General features: G+C 31.8%; 1 protein-coding gene across 1 annotated transcript; it reads right to left on the bottom strand.

Annotated features, from left to right (window-relative positions):
• Positions 1-1,474: 1,474 nt before the first annotated feature.
• LOC126712345 (B-box zinc finger protein 21-like) lies at positions 1,475-3,065 on the bottom strand. The gene is made up of 3 exons (XM_050411643.1): positions 2,767-3,065; positions 2,147-2,593; positions 1,475-2,050 (listed from the first exon to the last, which is right to left on the bottom strand). Exons 1-3 carry the CDS (start codon positions 2,950-2,952, stop codon positions 1,769-1,771), a joined length of 915 nt encoding a protein of 304 aa, XP_050267600.1. The 5' UTR covers positions 2,953-3,065; the 3' UTR covers positions 1,475-1,768.
• Between the last annotated feature and the right edge of the window lie 12,859 nt (positions 3,066-15,924).

Here is a 15,924-nt window from a genome sequence, read left to right as displayed (position 1 = left end):
ATATATATTTTTTTTTAACAAAAGATTTTTATTTCAGCTATGTAGTTTGGCATGATTTTTATTTCAACTGTGTAGTTTGGCATCATATTTAGGAGTATATAAAGTAATCCTTATAAAAAATGTATTTATTATAATAAGGGCATTTTAGGTAATTTGATTTAAAAAGCTTTCATTACATCGTTTTAAGATGTTGTACCAAACATGTGGAATACATATTCAGGGTTCTATTACTATAGGGTTACCAAACAACTGAATAGGAATAATTATTACATTACAGCATCTTCCATTCCTTGTAATAGCTATTCCTATTCCTATGTAATTATCATTACAGTCTACCAAACGTGCCCTAAGTTATGACATAGAATTTGCAGCTTGCAAGTGTAGTTATAATTGTTCCCAACCCACTTAAACCCTATTCATGAATAAGGTGAAATAACTCATGTAATAGTAAAGCTTGTTACTATTTGAATCCATATCCTCATACTTGCGAGAAAATACAAGATGTTTTGGATGCATATATCCTCCTACTCATATGAAGGTGGGTTCCACACTTGTAGAGTCCACCCTCATGTGAGTGTGAAGATGCATGTATCCGAAACACCTAATACCATCTCCATACTTGCAAGGTCATATATGACTTTCTGGTTTTGAGCTTAGCGGTTGAAAGCGTTAGCTGGACCATAGCAAACTAACGAGACCCAACAAAAATCTCAATTTTGGAACCGAAAACGATGCTGCACTAGTCCCCAGCCCCCACAGAAGAGAAGAACAAAAAAATCTGCATTAAGACAAAAGGAGACCATGCCTTTTTGCTCAGCTGAATCCCTTTCTTCCTGTCTTCCTCATCAGATAAGTTCTCACCACCACCGTTCGTCGTCATCTTCTTCCATCCCATGTTACAATTTCAAATCTCAAAGACATATATGCAGTACTTCAACCGACCAAAAGTGCAAATGAGTGTTACCTCTAATCTAATGTCACTTCCCCCAAAGTTATTTGTCACTGTATTTTAGATTTTTCAATCAAATTTAAACAAAGTACATAACTTTTGTGTTATAAACTTTTTCTTATACTAAATTCTAATTGGAAATGGATAAATTTATATAGACCCAATTCCATAGGTGTTGTATCTAATGTATAATATCTAAGAAAACACGTATAAATTCTGCCCTTTAGTAATTATCAAAAGAATGAATAAGTTTATGAAACAAAAAAAATTCCATAATAATTTTAGTAATTAAAATGATTAGTACATAATAGATAAGAGTGAAGTAGGTTATGAAACTATAGTAATATTAGTATGTTACTCTGATCAAAATTACCACCTTAATAATTTGTTAAAAAAGATTGTGAAAAAACAAAAAGCGTGTCTAGCGTTGGTCTATCTCAAAGACAAATTGTCCTTTATCTGAAATTCTGTAATAGGTTGTACTTTGTAGAGATATTCAATCATAATTTTGCCACAAATTCAACATGAGAATCAAAAATATCTGCCACTCTTTACATGCCAACAAATTGAAAGACAAACAAAGAGCTAAGTGATCTCTATGGTAATTTACAATGAAGCTTGCATTCACAAGCACAAGGCGGAAGCTAGAGAGACAAAAACTATGAAAGCTGAACCTGGGTTGGGTTACAGGACATACTCAAAGTGGAGAAGAAACTAAAACTAGTGATGAAAACAAAAACAAAAACAACATTCAAACCAAATCAGGAAAATTAATTGGATGTTGTTGAAAAGATAAGATTTGGAGGTTTTTGATTGATTCTAACAGAAGGTCCTCCTAGATCTGTTATTAGAGCCAGTGAATGAAGGACTAATTTGTGGAACTGTGAATCCATCATCCAACCACCTTTTGCTGGCTTTAATGTTTGTACCATCCTTCATGATCTCTTTGAATCCAGCTTGTCCTGCAGCCATTTGTGGAGCACACACGGCAGGAACTGGTGCTTGTGGGACCCAAACTCCAAAGCTCATATCAGCTGATGAGAAAGATTCCATATTGCTCTCAAGATCAGCATCCAGAAACGGCATTACACCATCACCAGTCTAGAGATCCAGTACAAAATCATCAGTGAATATTTGGGTAATTCATATTTTTTTTTCAAGAAGCTGAAACCAAAGATAAAGGGAATCAATGCAAACCTTACAGAAACCTGGGGGTGCACAATTTGAATCAAGAAAGTCCTCAACATGCCAGCCAGGAAGGGTCTCTATTAAGTACTCTGATATGCTACTCGTTTGGTCTGCTACAAAATTTTCACCAGCACTCTTGTTGTTAGTAGTGATAGTTGGTGGTGTAGTTTTGGTCAGAATAGGTGGTTGTGGAATTGCTAGAGGAGCAGCAGCAGCAGCAGCAACAGAGTTCTTGATCGAGGGCTGAGATCTATGATGATCAGGAACAGAATCACAAGCTTTGGTTAAAGCAGCTGTAGAGGGTGTATACTGAGCTGAGGTAGTAGAGAGCTTAACCCCAGTAAGAAGAAACCTATTGTGCTTCTGGGTGTGCTCGTTGGCTGTGTGGATAGGAAAGTCGCACTCTCTGCATAGAATAGCTCTGTCTTGCTGACAGAACAAGAAAGCTCGCCTCTCCTATGTTAATACAAACAAACAAACAAACCCATTACTCAAATGTATTCATGAATAAAAACCCAACTAATACTCAAGAAGCTCAACTGGCATCTCTTCCTGTTTCCAACAAAGACATTCAAGATTCAAATTCACGTCTCCCGCGGTAACTATTCGAAGGGTTTTGTGGGTATTACCTGGCAAATATCGCAGATAGGGAATTCTTTGGAAGATGGGTGGAGAAGCGAGAAGCGTTGGTGCTTGGAGGCGAGCTTGTTGGCGTGGTGGACGCCGTGGTCGCAAGCATCACAGAGGGCTGCCTCATCAGCGGTGCAGAACACAGAGGCCTCATCTTTGTTACAGACATCACACTGGATCTTCATCTGTTTGTCAGTGAGTTTGAGGTAGCTAAAGCAAGAGGAAAGGTAATGGTGAGAAAGACAGAGAGAGTGGAACGAAAGCTTGTAGAGAAGGAAGAGAAGGAAGTTAAAGAAGAGAATAATATAGCGTATATAGTTTAATAGAATTATAAACTATTGAAAAGGATATTTGCGAAATTAAGGGATCAAATCTCAAGCTCTTGTCTCTTTCCCCATCTACAAGTTAATTTTTAGAGAATTGAATGCAATTGCAGTAAATGTATTGAGGTGAATTGGTTGTTTTTTAAGTGATTTGGTGAATATTTTGCAGTCCTAGTATCCTAAATAGGTTTTACGGTGAAGTTTATGTCTTAGTTTCAAATTTTACGTCTTATGAGTGCCTAACTTTCATCAAGTTTAGCACTATTTTCTCTGTTTGGGTAAATTTCATCCCATTGAAAAAATTGAGAAGGTATCTTATATATCCCTCGTCTAAATGGTCTCTCATAATAACACATTGAGCTTGTTGGCCCTTGCCCTCTTTCTCTTGAATCAAACAAAACTTGTTTATTTACCAAAAGTTTTTTCAAATCTCGACTATCTTTCAACCTCAAAAATCTATTTAATTACTTTTTGAATATACTCACTTCATATTGAGGAGAATAATTGTCCTCCACATCAAAGAAAAACCGTCTTTGACGTTAAAAAATATCCCAGACCTATTTAAGAATTTGAAACAATATCAAAACTTAGGTCTTATTATACCACACACATGCCCCTGCCCTCTTTCTCTTGATTCGAACAAAACTTGTTTATTCACCAAAAATTTTTTTAATTCTCGACTATCTTTCGACCTCAAAAATCTATTTAATTACTTTTTGAAGAAACTCATTTCATATTGAGGAGAATAATTGTCCTCCACAACAAAGAAAAACCGTCTTTGACGTTAAGAAATATCCCAGACTTGATTAAGAATTTGAAACAATATCAAATCTATTATGTTATTAAAAGCTGAATAATATAAAATGGCATGGCCCATTTACCCTACCGAGTGAATCACTTTTTGTTGATGACTCATTTTTGTTCGTACGTTCTTTCCATTACCCATGTTTAAAATTCTAAAATAGCTACCTTCCAAGACGTTTCAATTGGTCCACATTTAGTTAATCCATGAAAAATTATTGATTTGTAATGTTAAAATAATAATAACAACAATGAGTGGAGAAAACTGGAGTGTAGTATATGGAGACTGAAAGTTCAGTGCTACTGCACTATCCTGTTCTTTGTTAAGAATTTCTAGCTGTAATTGCTGCTTTATTTATTTATTTATTTTTCCCTACTACATTACACTTGGATATATAAAGAGGTGACAACTCAAGCAAAAGGATAATTTCGGCGGCTACTTTTCATTTAGTTTATTCATGAAATACAATTTATTTTCCTATGAATAATAATAATAATAAAATCTAAAATCCCTTTCTGCTTTTGGTGAGCTAAAATGGAAAAAGAGAGGGCTCCAATGTGATTTTTTTTTATTATTTAAATTTCTTCATTGTGACCTTCCTATAAAAAGCGTAAAGTAATTTTTAATGTACTTTTGTGAAGCAGTTTTTCAAAAAAAGAGTTAATGGATGTCATAATGATATTTGTTAGTGGATCATTTTTAGAAACTTTTTATAGGGAAAAAAAAAAAAAAAAAACTAACTTTTTTTGATAATTTTTTATACTTATTATAAAAGTGGTATTAAATTAATTGAACCCATTTTATAATGCCAATAAATTACAGAACAATTGATTTTATGATGACACGTGTAAAGTTATAATTATATATCATCAAAAAAATTTGCGGTTTGTTCTATTATTATCAAAAGTATCGCCTAAGCTTACTCTATAAAACAGGCACAACACAAACATGTGATACTATATAAAATAATTTCCGTTACCACTAATTATTGGATGTTGGACCTTAGAAAAAATAAAATAAAAATCTCTCGCTCTTTGAAATAAATTAACACAAGTTGGAATCTAAAATTATTAAACTATTGCTTTGGTTAAGGGTATTTTAGATATGGGAAAGAAATTGAACCATTGCCTTCATCTCTATTGCAAGAATGAAAATTGGGAGGAAGGTAAACAGGGATGAATGGTATTTTTCCTTTTCCATCCGGGCCCACAATTTAATCCCCCCAAATAGGACAAAAAAGATAAGGGAAAACGGGGAGATGTGGACAACTACGATTTTGCCCCTCTCATGTCATCCAAATATTTATGTCTTAACACAACATTTTAATATAACATATATTGTAATAAAATTTTAATTACTACAAGAAATTTATATATATTTTTTATAATAGTGATAGAATAGAAATTAATACAAAATTGTTATTTCTTTCCTTCATTTTTTCCTTGCAACTAAAAATAAGAAAGTTACAATTTTTTTTTTTTTTTTGAAAAACAAACTAACTGCTAAACACACATATAAAGATGACAATGGGGATGGGACGGGTTTGAAGGATGGGGTCTTCACCCCCGCCCCACATGGTTTTGTCTTACCCCATTCTAACCCCATCTCACATTACGGGAAAAATTTTCTTACCCCATCCCCGCCCCTTGGAGCCTCGTGAAGCCTTGCCCCATTCCATAAAACTCCACTTCTTGTTAATTTGCCCACAATTATTACAATTATTTTTAATATACTTGAAATTATAAATAAATTTATCCCATCAAATTAGACTAATTTTTAGCAAAAAATGGATAATATTATTAAAGTGTTTAACAAGACAATATCACAACAAAAACAAAAATCTCATAATACAAAATCAATGATTCAATAGTATATAAATTTGTTTATAATAAAGACAAAAGAAAATGTTAAAATTGGTACCTTATTTCCAACCTTGCTAGAGCCAAAAAAAAAAAAAAAAAAAAAAAAAACCTTATTGTGTAAAATAAAATAAGCTGATAATATGTTTGTTTAAATAGTAGGGTTTTAGGGTATGAAAATTTTATAATTTAGCTCTTATCAATGCGGGGCAGGTTGGGTTGGGTCTAAAAAGTATAAACCCATCTCTGATCTATCCCGTGGTGCAGGGCTAAAATCTCACCCCATCCCTGCCCCATCACCTTTACGAGATGAGGAAAACTCGTATGGGACGAAGTAGGGAGGGGCGGGTCAAGCGAAGCGAGGAAAAATTACCATTCACACACATTCACTTAGTTACACTCTCTCACCAAGTCTAACACATTACTTAACCTAAAGATCCACTAAAAAGGGAGTTACATACATTTCCTATCTTCTAACATTTCTATCTCTTCTACAAAACACTCCTGAAAAAAATAACAATTTTCACTTTTTCTAGTTTTCTATTTTTTATGTATTTTCCATCATACCAACCAACAATAGCCTAAGATAAAAGAGGTTATGCATCATAATTTGAAGGACAATATTAGCTCCAAAGTAGAAAGCTTGCAACTATCACAAATAATTTAATCGTCTATTAGAGTTATGATCACGAAGACTATAAAGTGAGTGATGGTATAGGTATACTGCAAACTTTACTACATAATCTTCATAAATTGATGTGTCATTACACACACATAAATTTCTAAAATTAATTTATTATTCTTTTGAAATCCACCAATAATCTTCATTGTCATATCTATTAGGTTTTAAATCTGTATAGTTTTATTGGCAAACACATGAACACAAACTTATCTAGTTATATCTCATACACTCTATTGGAATGGTTAGACAATGCTCAAGGTACTGCTTTAGTGTGCAAGAACAAGAAATCATTTGATTCAAGGAACAAAAGTTTTAACAATTTCGACCTAGCGAAACTTAAGTTCAATCGATCAAACTGCCTATTTTCATAATCCATTTTGCAGCTCATTAGCCCATCAGATGATTAGGCTTTCAAATTTACTTCACTAAGTATTTAAAGAAAACTCTAAGGCATGTTTTTCAAGACTTTGGAGCAACTCAGTTTGAGATCTAAAAAATTTGTGCCTACTACTCTTTCAAGTCTCTATCGATCATCACTCACATAATCTTTAAACCGGTGGAGTCAAGTTGCTAATCTCTATTCAAATCTTCAAGGAGACATTGAAGTCATGGGCTGGAGATTCACGTTGCAGCAGATTACTATCAGAAACATATGTGGGATTCATAACTTAGGTCAACTATACTTAGATTTATAACAAATATGGTTGTTCTAATTGTAAATCTCTATCTTATAGTAAATCTGTTTACCTTGGGATTGATAAGGTCAAGTCCTCTTAGGTTTTTCTTATGAAACGATTTGTTTCATTGGTTTCCTAGGTCATCATATCTTATCTCATTTATATTTCCGCAGTTTCATGATATTGATGATTATATATTTGACCTAATGCTTCCATAGGTAACCAAAGTATCAAGTTGACCTTAAAATTAATTAAATACAGTGTGAGTCTAAACCCAACAATATCAATTTGTAAAAGTTATATAATCAAATTTGTAATATATCTTTAGTATTTTCCTGTAAAGATAAAGATGCAAATGTTGTTAATCTGTTTTTGACCTCTTTCGGATGGGGTGGTGTGATGATCAGTTTCTCTCTCATTCTCTCCGCAATTGGGGATTATGGGACCTCTCTTTATGTGCGAATGGGGAGCATGGGACGCTTTTAAAAGAGCAAATTTATGAATCCAAGCAATTCTTTTTGATAGAATAAGGAATAGGAGCAAAAAGCCGAAGAGTCTTGGCTGTCTAGATGGCTGGGGCATCATGGAAAGTTGTCAGGTAATGGGCAATATTGCTATCTCGTCCCTTTTACGAGGAGTAACTAAGTACTGTCGGTAAATTTTGCACCTTTATACATTTATTGAGGGTTAATTGAATACTATATTTCTAGAGATGGCAAATCCATATTCTCCAAGAAGTCCCTCGTACCTTTCTTGTTGGCATAAGTTTGCTTTGAATATAGTATAATATAGAGAATTGTGTCATGGTTACCCAATGGATATTTTAGGTTGGGAAAGGGAAACTAAAGAGAATAAAACTTTCCCCAATTGGGTCTGTTTATATAACAAGATTTAAGACTCCTAATACTCTTATCAATGACTTATTGAGTCTTTGATATTCCTCTAGAAACTCTTAAGTATAGAGATTAGCCAATATTCTCAACCTTTTAACAAATATTCAATGGTTCTAAACTTGTAATCACACATTTCAGTAAAACATTTTAAAGAATACGGATCTAATTTTGTATGAAAAAGTGTAGAAATTAAAGTGAATAGCCAGCTTATAAGGGAATCATCTTCTTAGCCATATGTAATGCAGATTGATAGAACTAGTGAACAACCCAATCTTGGACAGTAATTCTCTTTATGGCTGTATTGGTTGACATCAGTCATCACTAAGAAAAAAGAATGTATTAAATATTTCTGTTACAGTTGAAATGGTGCTTTAATAATTCAAATGATCATTTTATGACCATAGCTTGTTAAAAGATAGAATACAATAATTCAAACTATTTTTTATTCAGTTGACATGATTGCAAGCAAATGATTCATTGGAGTTCAACAGTTTTAAGCTTGTGTATATAACAAGCCCGGCTTTGCGATCGTTGTGATATTACAGTTTTACCTCATAGCTATCGTTGTTATATCACTTTCAGTTTTAAGTCTCAACTCTATTACAAATTTACAATAATGTCAGTTTTTTTGTCCAAAATAATGATACTATCATTTTTGGGTGAGTTATTAATGGCAAGAGGTAATAGTTGAGGGTGTAAATGTAAATTAAAAATTTTGAAAATTGAGTGTGTAAATTACAATTTTTAAAAGTTGAGAAACCGAGGTAGAAGTAATACCACATATTAGAAGATGTGAAATGCATTTTAATGTAGAAGTGACCTTTATTTTAATTTATAACCTTTATTTTTCTCTCAAGATAAATGTTTTTTGGGTATCCAGCTACCAATCATGCCTCATTATTGTGGTGAACCTATCAATTGATTTAAAGATCATTGACATAGTTAACCAAAAAAAAAAAAAAAAAAAGATCATTGACATTATGTCAAGTCATCTCTTGGGCAGTTTGATGACGGAATTTACATTATCATGTTAGTGTGTGTGTGTATATAAGCAATTTATTACTTAATTTCACTACTTAAATGGATCTCCCTTGTCATAGAATGGATTACTATGAGGAGCTATTTTATTTTAATTAACATGAAACCAAAAGAATATATTCCCCCTTGTAAAAAGTATCTTTTGTGACAAACATACCAAGTCAACCATGTAGCAAGCCAATAAGTGTATATCATATAATTCAATTTTATTCTTTTTTCAAAGTCGGTCCTACCAACCTTCAACATTTGTATTCACTTATTGGCTTTCTACATGGTTGCCTCTTTTTTTTTCTTTTTTTTTTCTTTTTTTATTTATTTATTTTTTTTTTTTTTTAAGAATACTAAGTATTTTAACACACACATATGAGGAGAAGGGAGAAAGTTTTTTAAAGAAACTTACAGTGGTGTATATCTAAAAAGACCTTACATGATTGCCTTGAATTGCCTATTATAAGCATGGTTTTAAAAACTAGTACGGTCAAAGAACCAAAAAGGCATTCTTGACTAGTTTTGGAGATCTTTAATAGACTGAGTTGGTGTCCGGTTATGAGTTGAACCAATTAAACTGACTGATTTTGTTTGTTTTTTAAAACTATGATTATAAGAGATGCTTCTCCCCTCTGGGCTCTTCCCTTTACTTTTCTTGTCGTGTGTAGAATTTTTGTTAACTCTCTTGAGGAAAGTAGATTCGGAGAAAAGAATTGCTAGAACAGCTATAAGTAGAGGAGATCATAAAGTCACAGAAATGCTTTTTGTTTTTACATTTTGTTTGGTTTGAGAGACGATGGAGAAAAAGAAAAGAGGTGATGAGAAAGATAGAATTTTCATTGTTTGGTAGGAGATAAATGAAGTGAGGGAAAGGAGAAATGGAGGGATTGTTTTTCCATTGGCCCCTCAATTTTCTTGGAGGAAAAGGAGAGAGAAGAGTGAACTCAATTTTGAAACATACTAAACTTCTAATATATGAAACATTAGAGTTATTTTAATTATATACTAAAATTCTAAAATAGTGTTATTATTGGAACCTCAAAAGGGCTCGCCCAAAGGTCACTCCTAGTAATAGCCGATGCATGTTTTACAAGATTTGTATCAATCAAAGTGACATTTCAATTGTGTTTTTCAAAACCAACATTTTGTTGTTTATTAATGAGGCTTCTATAGTATTCTTTTTCCCTTCGTAAATTTTACTCCATAACAGAGAAATTCACAAAATTCACAACTTTTTTATTTAATTGTATCCTGGAAATAGATTCTCTTGCAATCCATTAGCAAACTCTTTGAGTGGAAGTAAATATTACCTTAAAATAACTATACATTTGTGGCTCTAAGCCTTTCAATTATTGTTTTCTTTTCATTGTTTACCTCATAATCCCGAACAAAGATAGAAGATCGGACACTTTCCTTTTACCATAGTGAAGATCTGTGTGGCATTTTCTATCATTAGGATGGTGGTAGCTCAGAAGTCTCTTTGATCTTTTGACTCACAGTTGTAAAGAACGCATTTATTAGTAAGTGTTCTCAAACCAATTGGTCTATATGGTCGATTTCATAAAATAAAATAAAAAAATTCAAAATCAAAAGAATTAGCACTCCTTTCTAGTCAATCTCATTGCTCCCTTGAATCTTAAATCTTCCTTAATGGTGACTAGATGAAGAATTAATTATGATTATTAATTTATTATATAATTGAAACCCAATTATATATATTGCTGTTGGTTTACAAGGAATGATGGGAGAGGAAGAGAAATTCTGCTTACCACTAGAAAACAAATTACACTTTCTATTTTTTCTCGCTCAGAGGCATAATCATATGACTGATGTTATAATATTCTTTCCCTACAGGAATCTTGAAGAAACAACAATTCTTAACTGGAACTAGGAGTTGTCGGCATCACACTGTAAGTGTGAGCTGACAGTGATAATAAACGAATATTTTTGTTGATTGTCGATTTAAATAGTAGAGTTTGGCTCCAAAGCTTTTGGCTCTAACTATTTATAAGAATATGATATTTGTGCTTGTTGTATGCAATGCATATAACTAGCTTAATTTGAATAACCAAGTGAATTAATGCACAAAATAAGGCATGTGTCATTTTCTATTAGTAGTACTTAGAGCCTAACATTCTAAACATTTTTTAGAATTCCACTCATTCGCTTGGAGGAAAATAGTCGTGAGTGATTCATGAAATAACAACAAAAGAACACACACTAAGCAAAAAATAAAATAAAAATGAAGAACAATCACATGACTTGTGCTTATATTAACAATCATCCAGTAGAACAAGTTATGTAGGATTTCATTCATATTTGAAGTCATATTTTTATTCACTTCGTCACAGTAAGAAATTTTCCATGTACCTCTTACTTACATTACATCAAGGTTTTTTAAGATTTAATTTGCGTCACACCTGTTTATAGCGTTAGAGGTCACGGATTGAACATTGTCTATAATTGTTTTTTCTTTAATCAGATACTTTGCTTTGCAATTTTCAAACTTTCAATAATAGTCTAAGTTTGATTGTAATAGTTTTTTTTTTTTTTTTGGAAACGCAATTGATACCGACATGATAAGATATAGATATATTACTATATTAAAGCATATCCCTAAATTCTAGCTTCATACATAACTAGAGCATAGGCATGCAGACTCCACATACAGTTAAAAAGGTTAGGTATTATTCTCAAACAAAAAAAAGAAAAGAAAAAAGGGGTTAGGTATTTACTATTTAGAACCTATTAGATGAGCTGGCTGAAACTATTTCTCCCTTGTAATTTCCTTTGCTTCTTTTAATGATAAGTTTTATTCAGGAAAAAAAAATGTGATTTTTTTTTTTTTAAAGTAAAGAGTAATTCTTATTTGAACACATATAAAAATAGTAATACTAATATTATAAACCCAGTTTATAATACATTACATAATTAGAGTATAATTACAAAAGAACCTAACTTTTGTAGTTGTAAATTAGAGTTATAAACAACGGACAAATCTACTTATTATGATAGGGAAATTATACATTAGATTTTTAACTATCATCATTTAGGACCTATACTTAACTATACAAAGAGCCTAACCTTTGTAAAGTAACATTGATTAATATCGTCGACAAGGAGAATCATATTCAAATCTTCCTTATTACTTCTTATGATAATAATTGATCAAAAATTACCCTTTATCCAATAAACAAAATGAGAATAAATTGATCCAAGAGTCAAGATGGTGTTTCAACTTGCATGGAGTTTAGATTTTTTTTTCGTTCGTTTGGAAATGTTGAATGAAGCACACCGAGGTACGGGAAAAATATTCTTAAAAGCTCTTCTCATTTCATTTCTTTCCTTCCGAACAGGCGATAAGGAAGGAATGATTGACTAAGTATGGAGAAAGAGAGAGAAATGTGGAGATAATAGAAATAAAAATATTGTGGGACTGACTGCCAAGGTATGTGGAAGATGCCCATGAAGGCAGGAAAGGTACTTCACCATCTTCAGTAATAACAAGAATAAACAATGGGGGATCTGCTGGATAAGGTTTTACATTTATGATAGAATGGGGTCATGTCCTCGATTCTTCTAAAGACAAAGAGGTTTCCCCCCACTTGCCACTTCCACTTGCTGCCTCTTTGTCTATCCTAGGGGTCGTTTGGATACATATTTAACAGTGTTGTCTGTCTTCATACATAATATATTAATATGTCTCCAGCCAAGTGCTGTATTTTGGTACATTTTAATATGATATTAATGAAATATTTTATCACAGGTTCCTCAAAAGTGATAATTTCAATTTACGGAGTATGCTCCTTTGTTATAATTGTTTCTTATTATCAAATCATGACATCAATTTGTTTTTAGTGTAAACGAGAATTCAACCCCAAATCTCTTATTTTTATTGAGAAATTGCCTCAAATTCTAATTGTAACTTGGAAAATCTATTAAGTTTAATTCCTAGTTGAAAAAGGAAAAATTAATTTGAGTTTCCTTGTTGTGAAAGGAAATACTATTTCTTGGTATGGAAGGAAAGTTTATTCCTTGTTAAAGAAGTAATATATTCCTAATTCAAGAAGGAATAGGAAAAAAGTCTTATAAATAGATAATGCTACAAAGAATTTGATGGCTGTGGCCCAAGAGTCCTCCCTATGGTAAAAGGAAAAATAGAGCGTGAAACTAAGAGAGAAAAAAAGAATTTTTGCTTGGGAGAAATGCAAGAGGAAAGTGAGAACAACAACAAGGAGGATTGTTGCATATTGAAGAAAACAGAGAAAGAAAAGAAAGAGAAAGCCGCACAACGAAAAAAGAGAGAGCAGCCAAGAGGGAGCCGCTTAAAGAAAAAAAAAAGACAACCAAGAGAGAGAGAGTTGTGCGTGGAGAAGAAAATAGAAAGGAGAATGCAAAGTGTTGCCGTCTTTGAGAGAGATAATTTGTGTGTGTGAGAGCAAAGAAAAATAAGAGTTTTTTTTTTTTTTTTCGTGAGACATACATTAGAATTGTAGTAATTAATTTGATAATAATGAATTGATTTGAAGTTTGTTATGTGGTTTTCCCTTAAAAAAAAAATGTTTTCCACGTAAATATTTGCGTTTTATGTGTGATTTCTATTTTAAATTGCTAATATTGTGATAATATAGTTTGGAACCCAATAATTTAATTATAAAATATTTTACTAGTTGACCTAATTGGAATCTCTTTATCATGATTATAATTTAATTAATGAAACAAGAAAAAATTAGTGGTTTTTCCAATATGTTAATGTGGTCTCAATATGGAGCTTATATTTTACCAAAACCTCTTACCTTACTAATATATTTTTAGTAAGACAGAAATTATGCTAATTTATATAATGTTATTCGAGTTTAATGTTCAGCTCCGAAATACCACTGCACACCCCTGGTGCAATGGTCACTCCACAAGTATAAATGTTTGTGGGGTGTGGGGAGGCAAAGACTGGAGTTCAAGTTTTCAGAAAGAAGTTTCACATACATATACACTTATATTATAGTAAAGTAGAAATTATAACTTGTAAAAAAAAAAAAAAAAAAAAAAAAGTTCAGCTCCGAAATGGATTCCAGCTCACGTATATAGAAAAGATGATTTGATTTAATTCTAACTTTATTGTACTTTTGCCCTTTTTTGTCATGTGGGATCCGTCAAAATAAGCTCCAAAAGCCCAAAAAACTGACTTGTTTTTGCACAATACACATGTTTTGAACTCAAGTACAATAATGCAAGTGCAACCATTTCAAAACTTAGTGAACTTGTCTAGCTTGCTGGTATGTTGGGTTCTGGTTCAAACTCAAATAGAACTGAATTTTTATCTTTAGAAGGCCAAAGAACGAACATTTTTATATAAAAAAAATTCTAATATAAGAAATATACTAAAATTCAATGGTGAATTAATATAGGATAGATTGTATTTTTGGTCCCTCAATTTTGGTCCTTCGAATTTTCAAAATGTATCAATTTATTCATTTCATCATTTTCTATCCCTATTTTTTTTTTTTTTTTCAATCCATAGATAGTGAATGCATTATGCCTAAGAATCTTAAATGGCTTATTAAAGATAATGCATAGAAAATAAAAATTTGCATCTTTTATCAGGCGAATATCAAACCCATGAAGGAAATAACATAAACCATTATAGGAAGAAAGTAATTTTTTAAAATCTTATTCTATGACCAATAATATTCTTCTAACTATAATAAAATCCAATTAATGCTTTCGGGTTTTTTTTTTAAAAGAAAATTTTAACCTATGATATTCACTTCTGATGATAACTTTTTATCATCAAATCAAGACACTAATTGGTTTTTGGTGTAGGCGGGGATTAGATCTCTTATTCAACCATCAGAGACTTTACCAATTGAGCTAACTATAACTCACAAGTTCTTTTTTTGAAATGTTTGTGGAGCCAAAAAAACTATCGTGCTAAATACAAATATAGCTTAGCCATATTAATTTTTGAATTCTTTAAGCCAACTTTCAATTTATGAGACTAACTATCATTTTTTATTTATTTTTGAGTGGAGGTAGATGTGAACTTTTTTGGGTCAAAGCTTTCAACTCATATATATATATATATATATATACTAAAAATAAAATTTAAAAGTTCATAGAATAGTTTCACTCCTAGGTTTAAGCCAAAATAGGAAGTTATGCTCTCAGGATATCCCTGGTAAAGTTTTTTGACATGTTAATGGAAGCGCAAAAACCTAAGAAATGATCTCATTTGATGTGATTAACTGTTAGGAATGCTATAAGCATATGGATAATAATTGTTATATTGAGATTTAGTTATTTAGTTAGTTAGTTACAATTCCAAGCATGTTAATTACATTTAACACATGTTAGAATTATTAATGCACATAAGGAATAATAGAACCAATAGGATAAGGCCATGTAGGCCAATGAGATTAGAACTAGTTTCCTATAAATACATGATTGTAATTTAACATTGGATTATTGAAGAATAAACCAACTCATTGCTTAGTGCATTTCTCTCTCTATTTATTTATTTATTTATTTATTTATTCTCTATAGAGTGTAACTACCTCGAATTAAGTTAATTCCCCAACAATTCATATTCATCCCCATTAGGGACCAATAGGTTCCTAACATTAACTCAAGATGGCAACCATCAATTTCCCATTCTCCTGCTTGCATAGTTATGTGGATTTTAATTTTAGGTGAGTGATTTGATTGAGGATTTTTTACATCAAGCTTACTCCGATTTAACAATTGAAATAAAAGCATGAAACTAAGTTGACTAAATTACAAATTTCACCCTCTATCTTTACTCAAAATTCAATTTAGTCATGTAACTTTTAGTTTATTCATTTCAGTCTTATAACTTTTACTTTTATTTAATGTAGCCCTTCTATCAAATTACGATCCA

The sequence above is a fragment of the Quercus robur genome, chromosome 2, assembly GCF_932294415.1.
Source record: "Quercus robur chromosome 2, dhQueRobu3.1, whole genome shotgun sequence".
In the NCBI taxonomy this organism is placed as follows: Eukaryota; Viridiplantae; Streptophyta; class Magnoliopsida; order Fagales; family Fagaceae; genus Quercus; species Quercus robur.
The sequence above is the reverse complement of the archived record's forward strand: the minus strand, read 5'-3'. Positions and strand labels throughout refer to the sequence as shown.

What these genes read in the sequence shown, in the direction of transcription:
- LOC126712345 (XM_050411643.1), bottom strand. Translation starts at nt 2,952, where the DNA reads ATGAAGATCCAGTGTGATGTCTGTAACAAAGATGAGGCCTCTGTGTTC. An exon ending in CTATCTGCGATATTTGCCAG is followed by an intron (nt 2,594 to 2,766) that starts GTAATACCCACA and finishes GTATTAACATAG; the next exon opens with GAGAGGCGAGCTTTCTTGTT. An exon ending in CACCCCCAGGTTTCTGTAAG is followed by an intron (nt 2,051 to 2,146) that starts GTTTGCATTGAT and finishes CTGGATCTCTAG; the next exon opens with ACTGGTGATGGTGTAATGCC.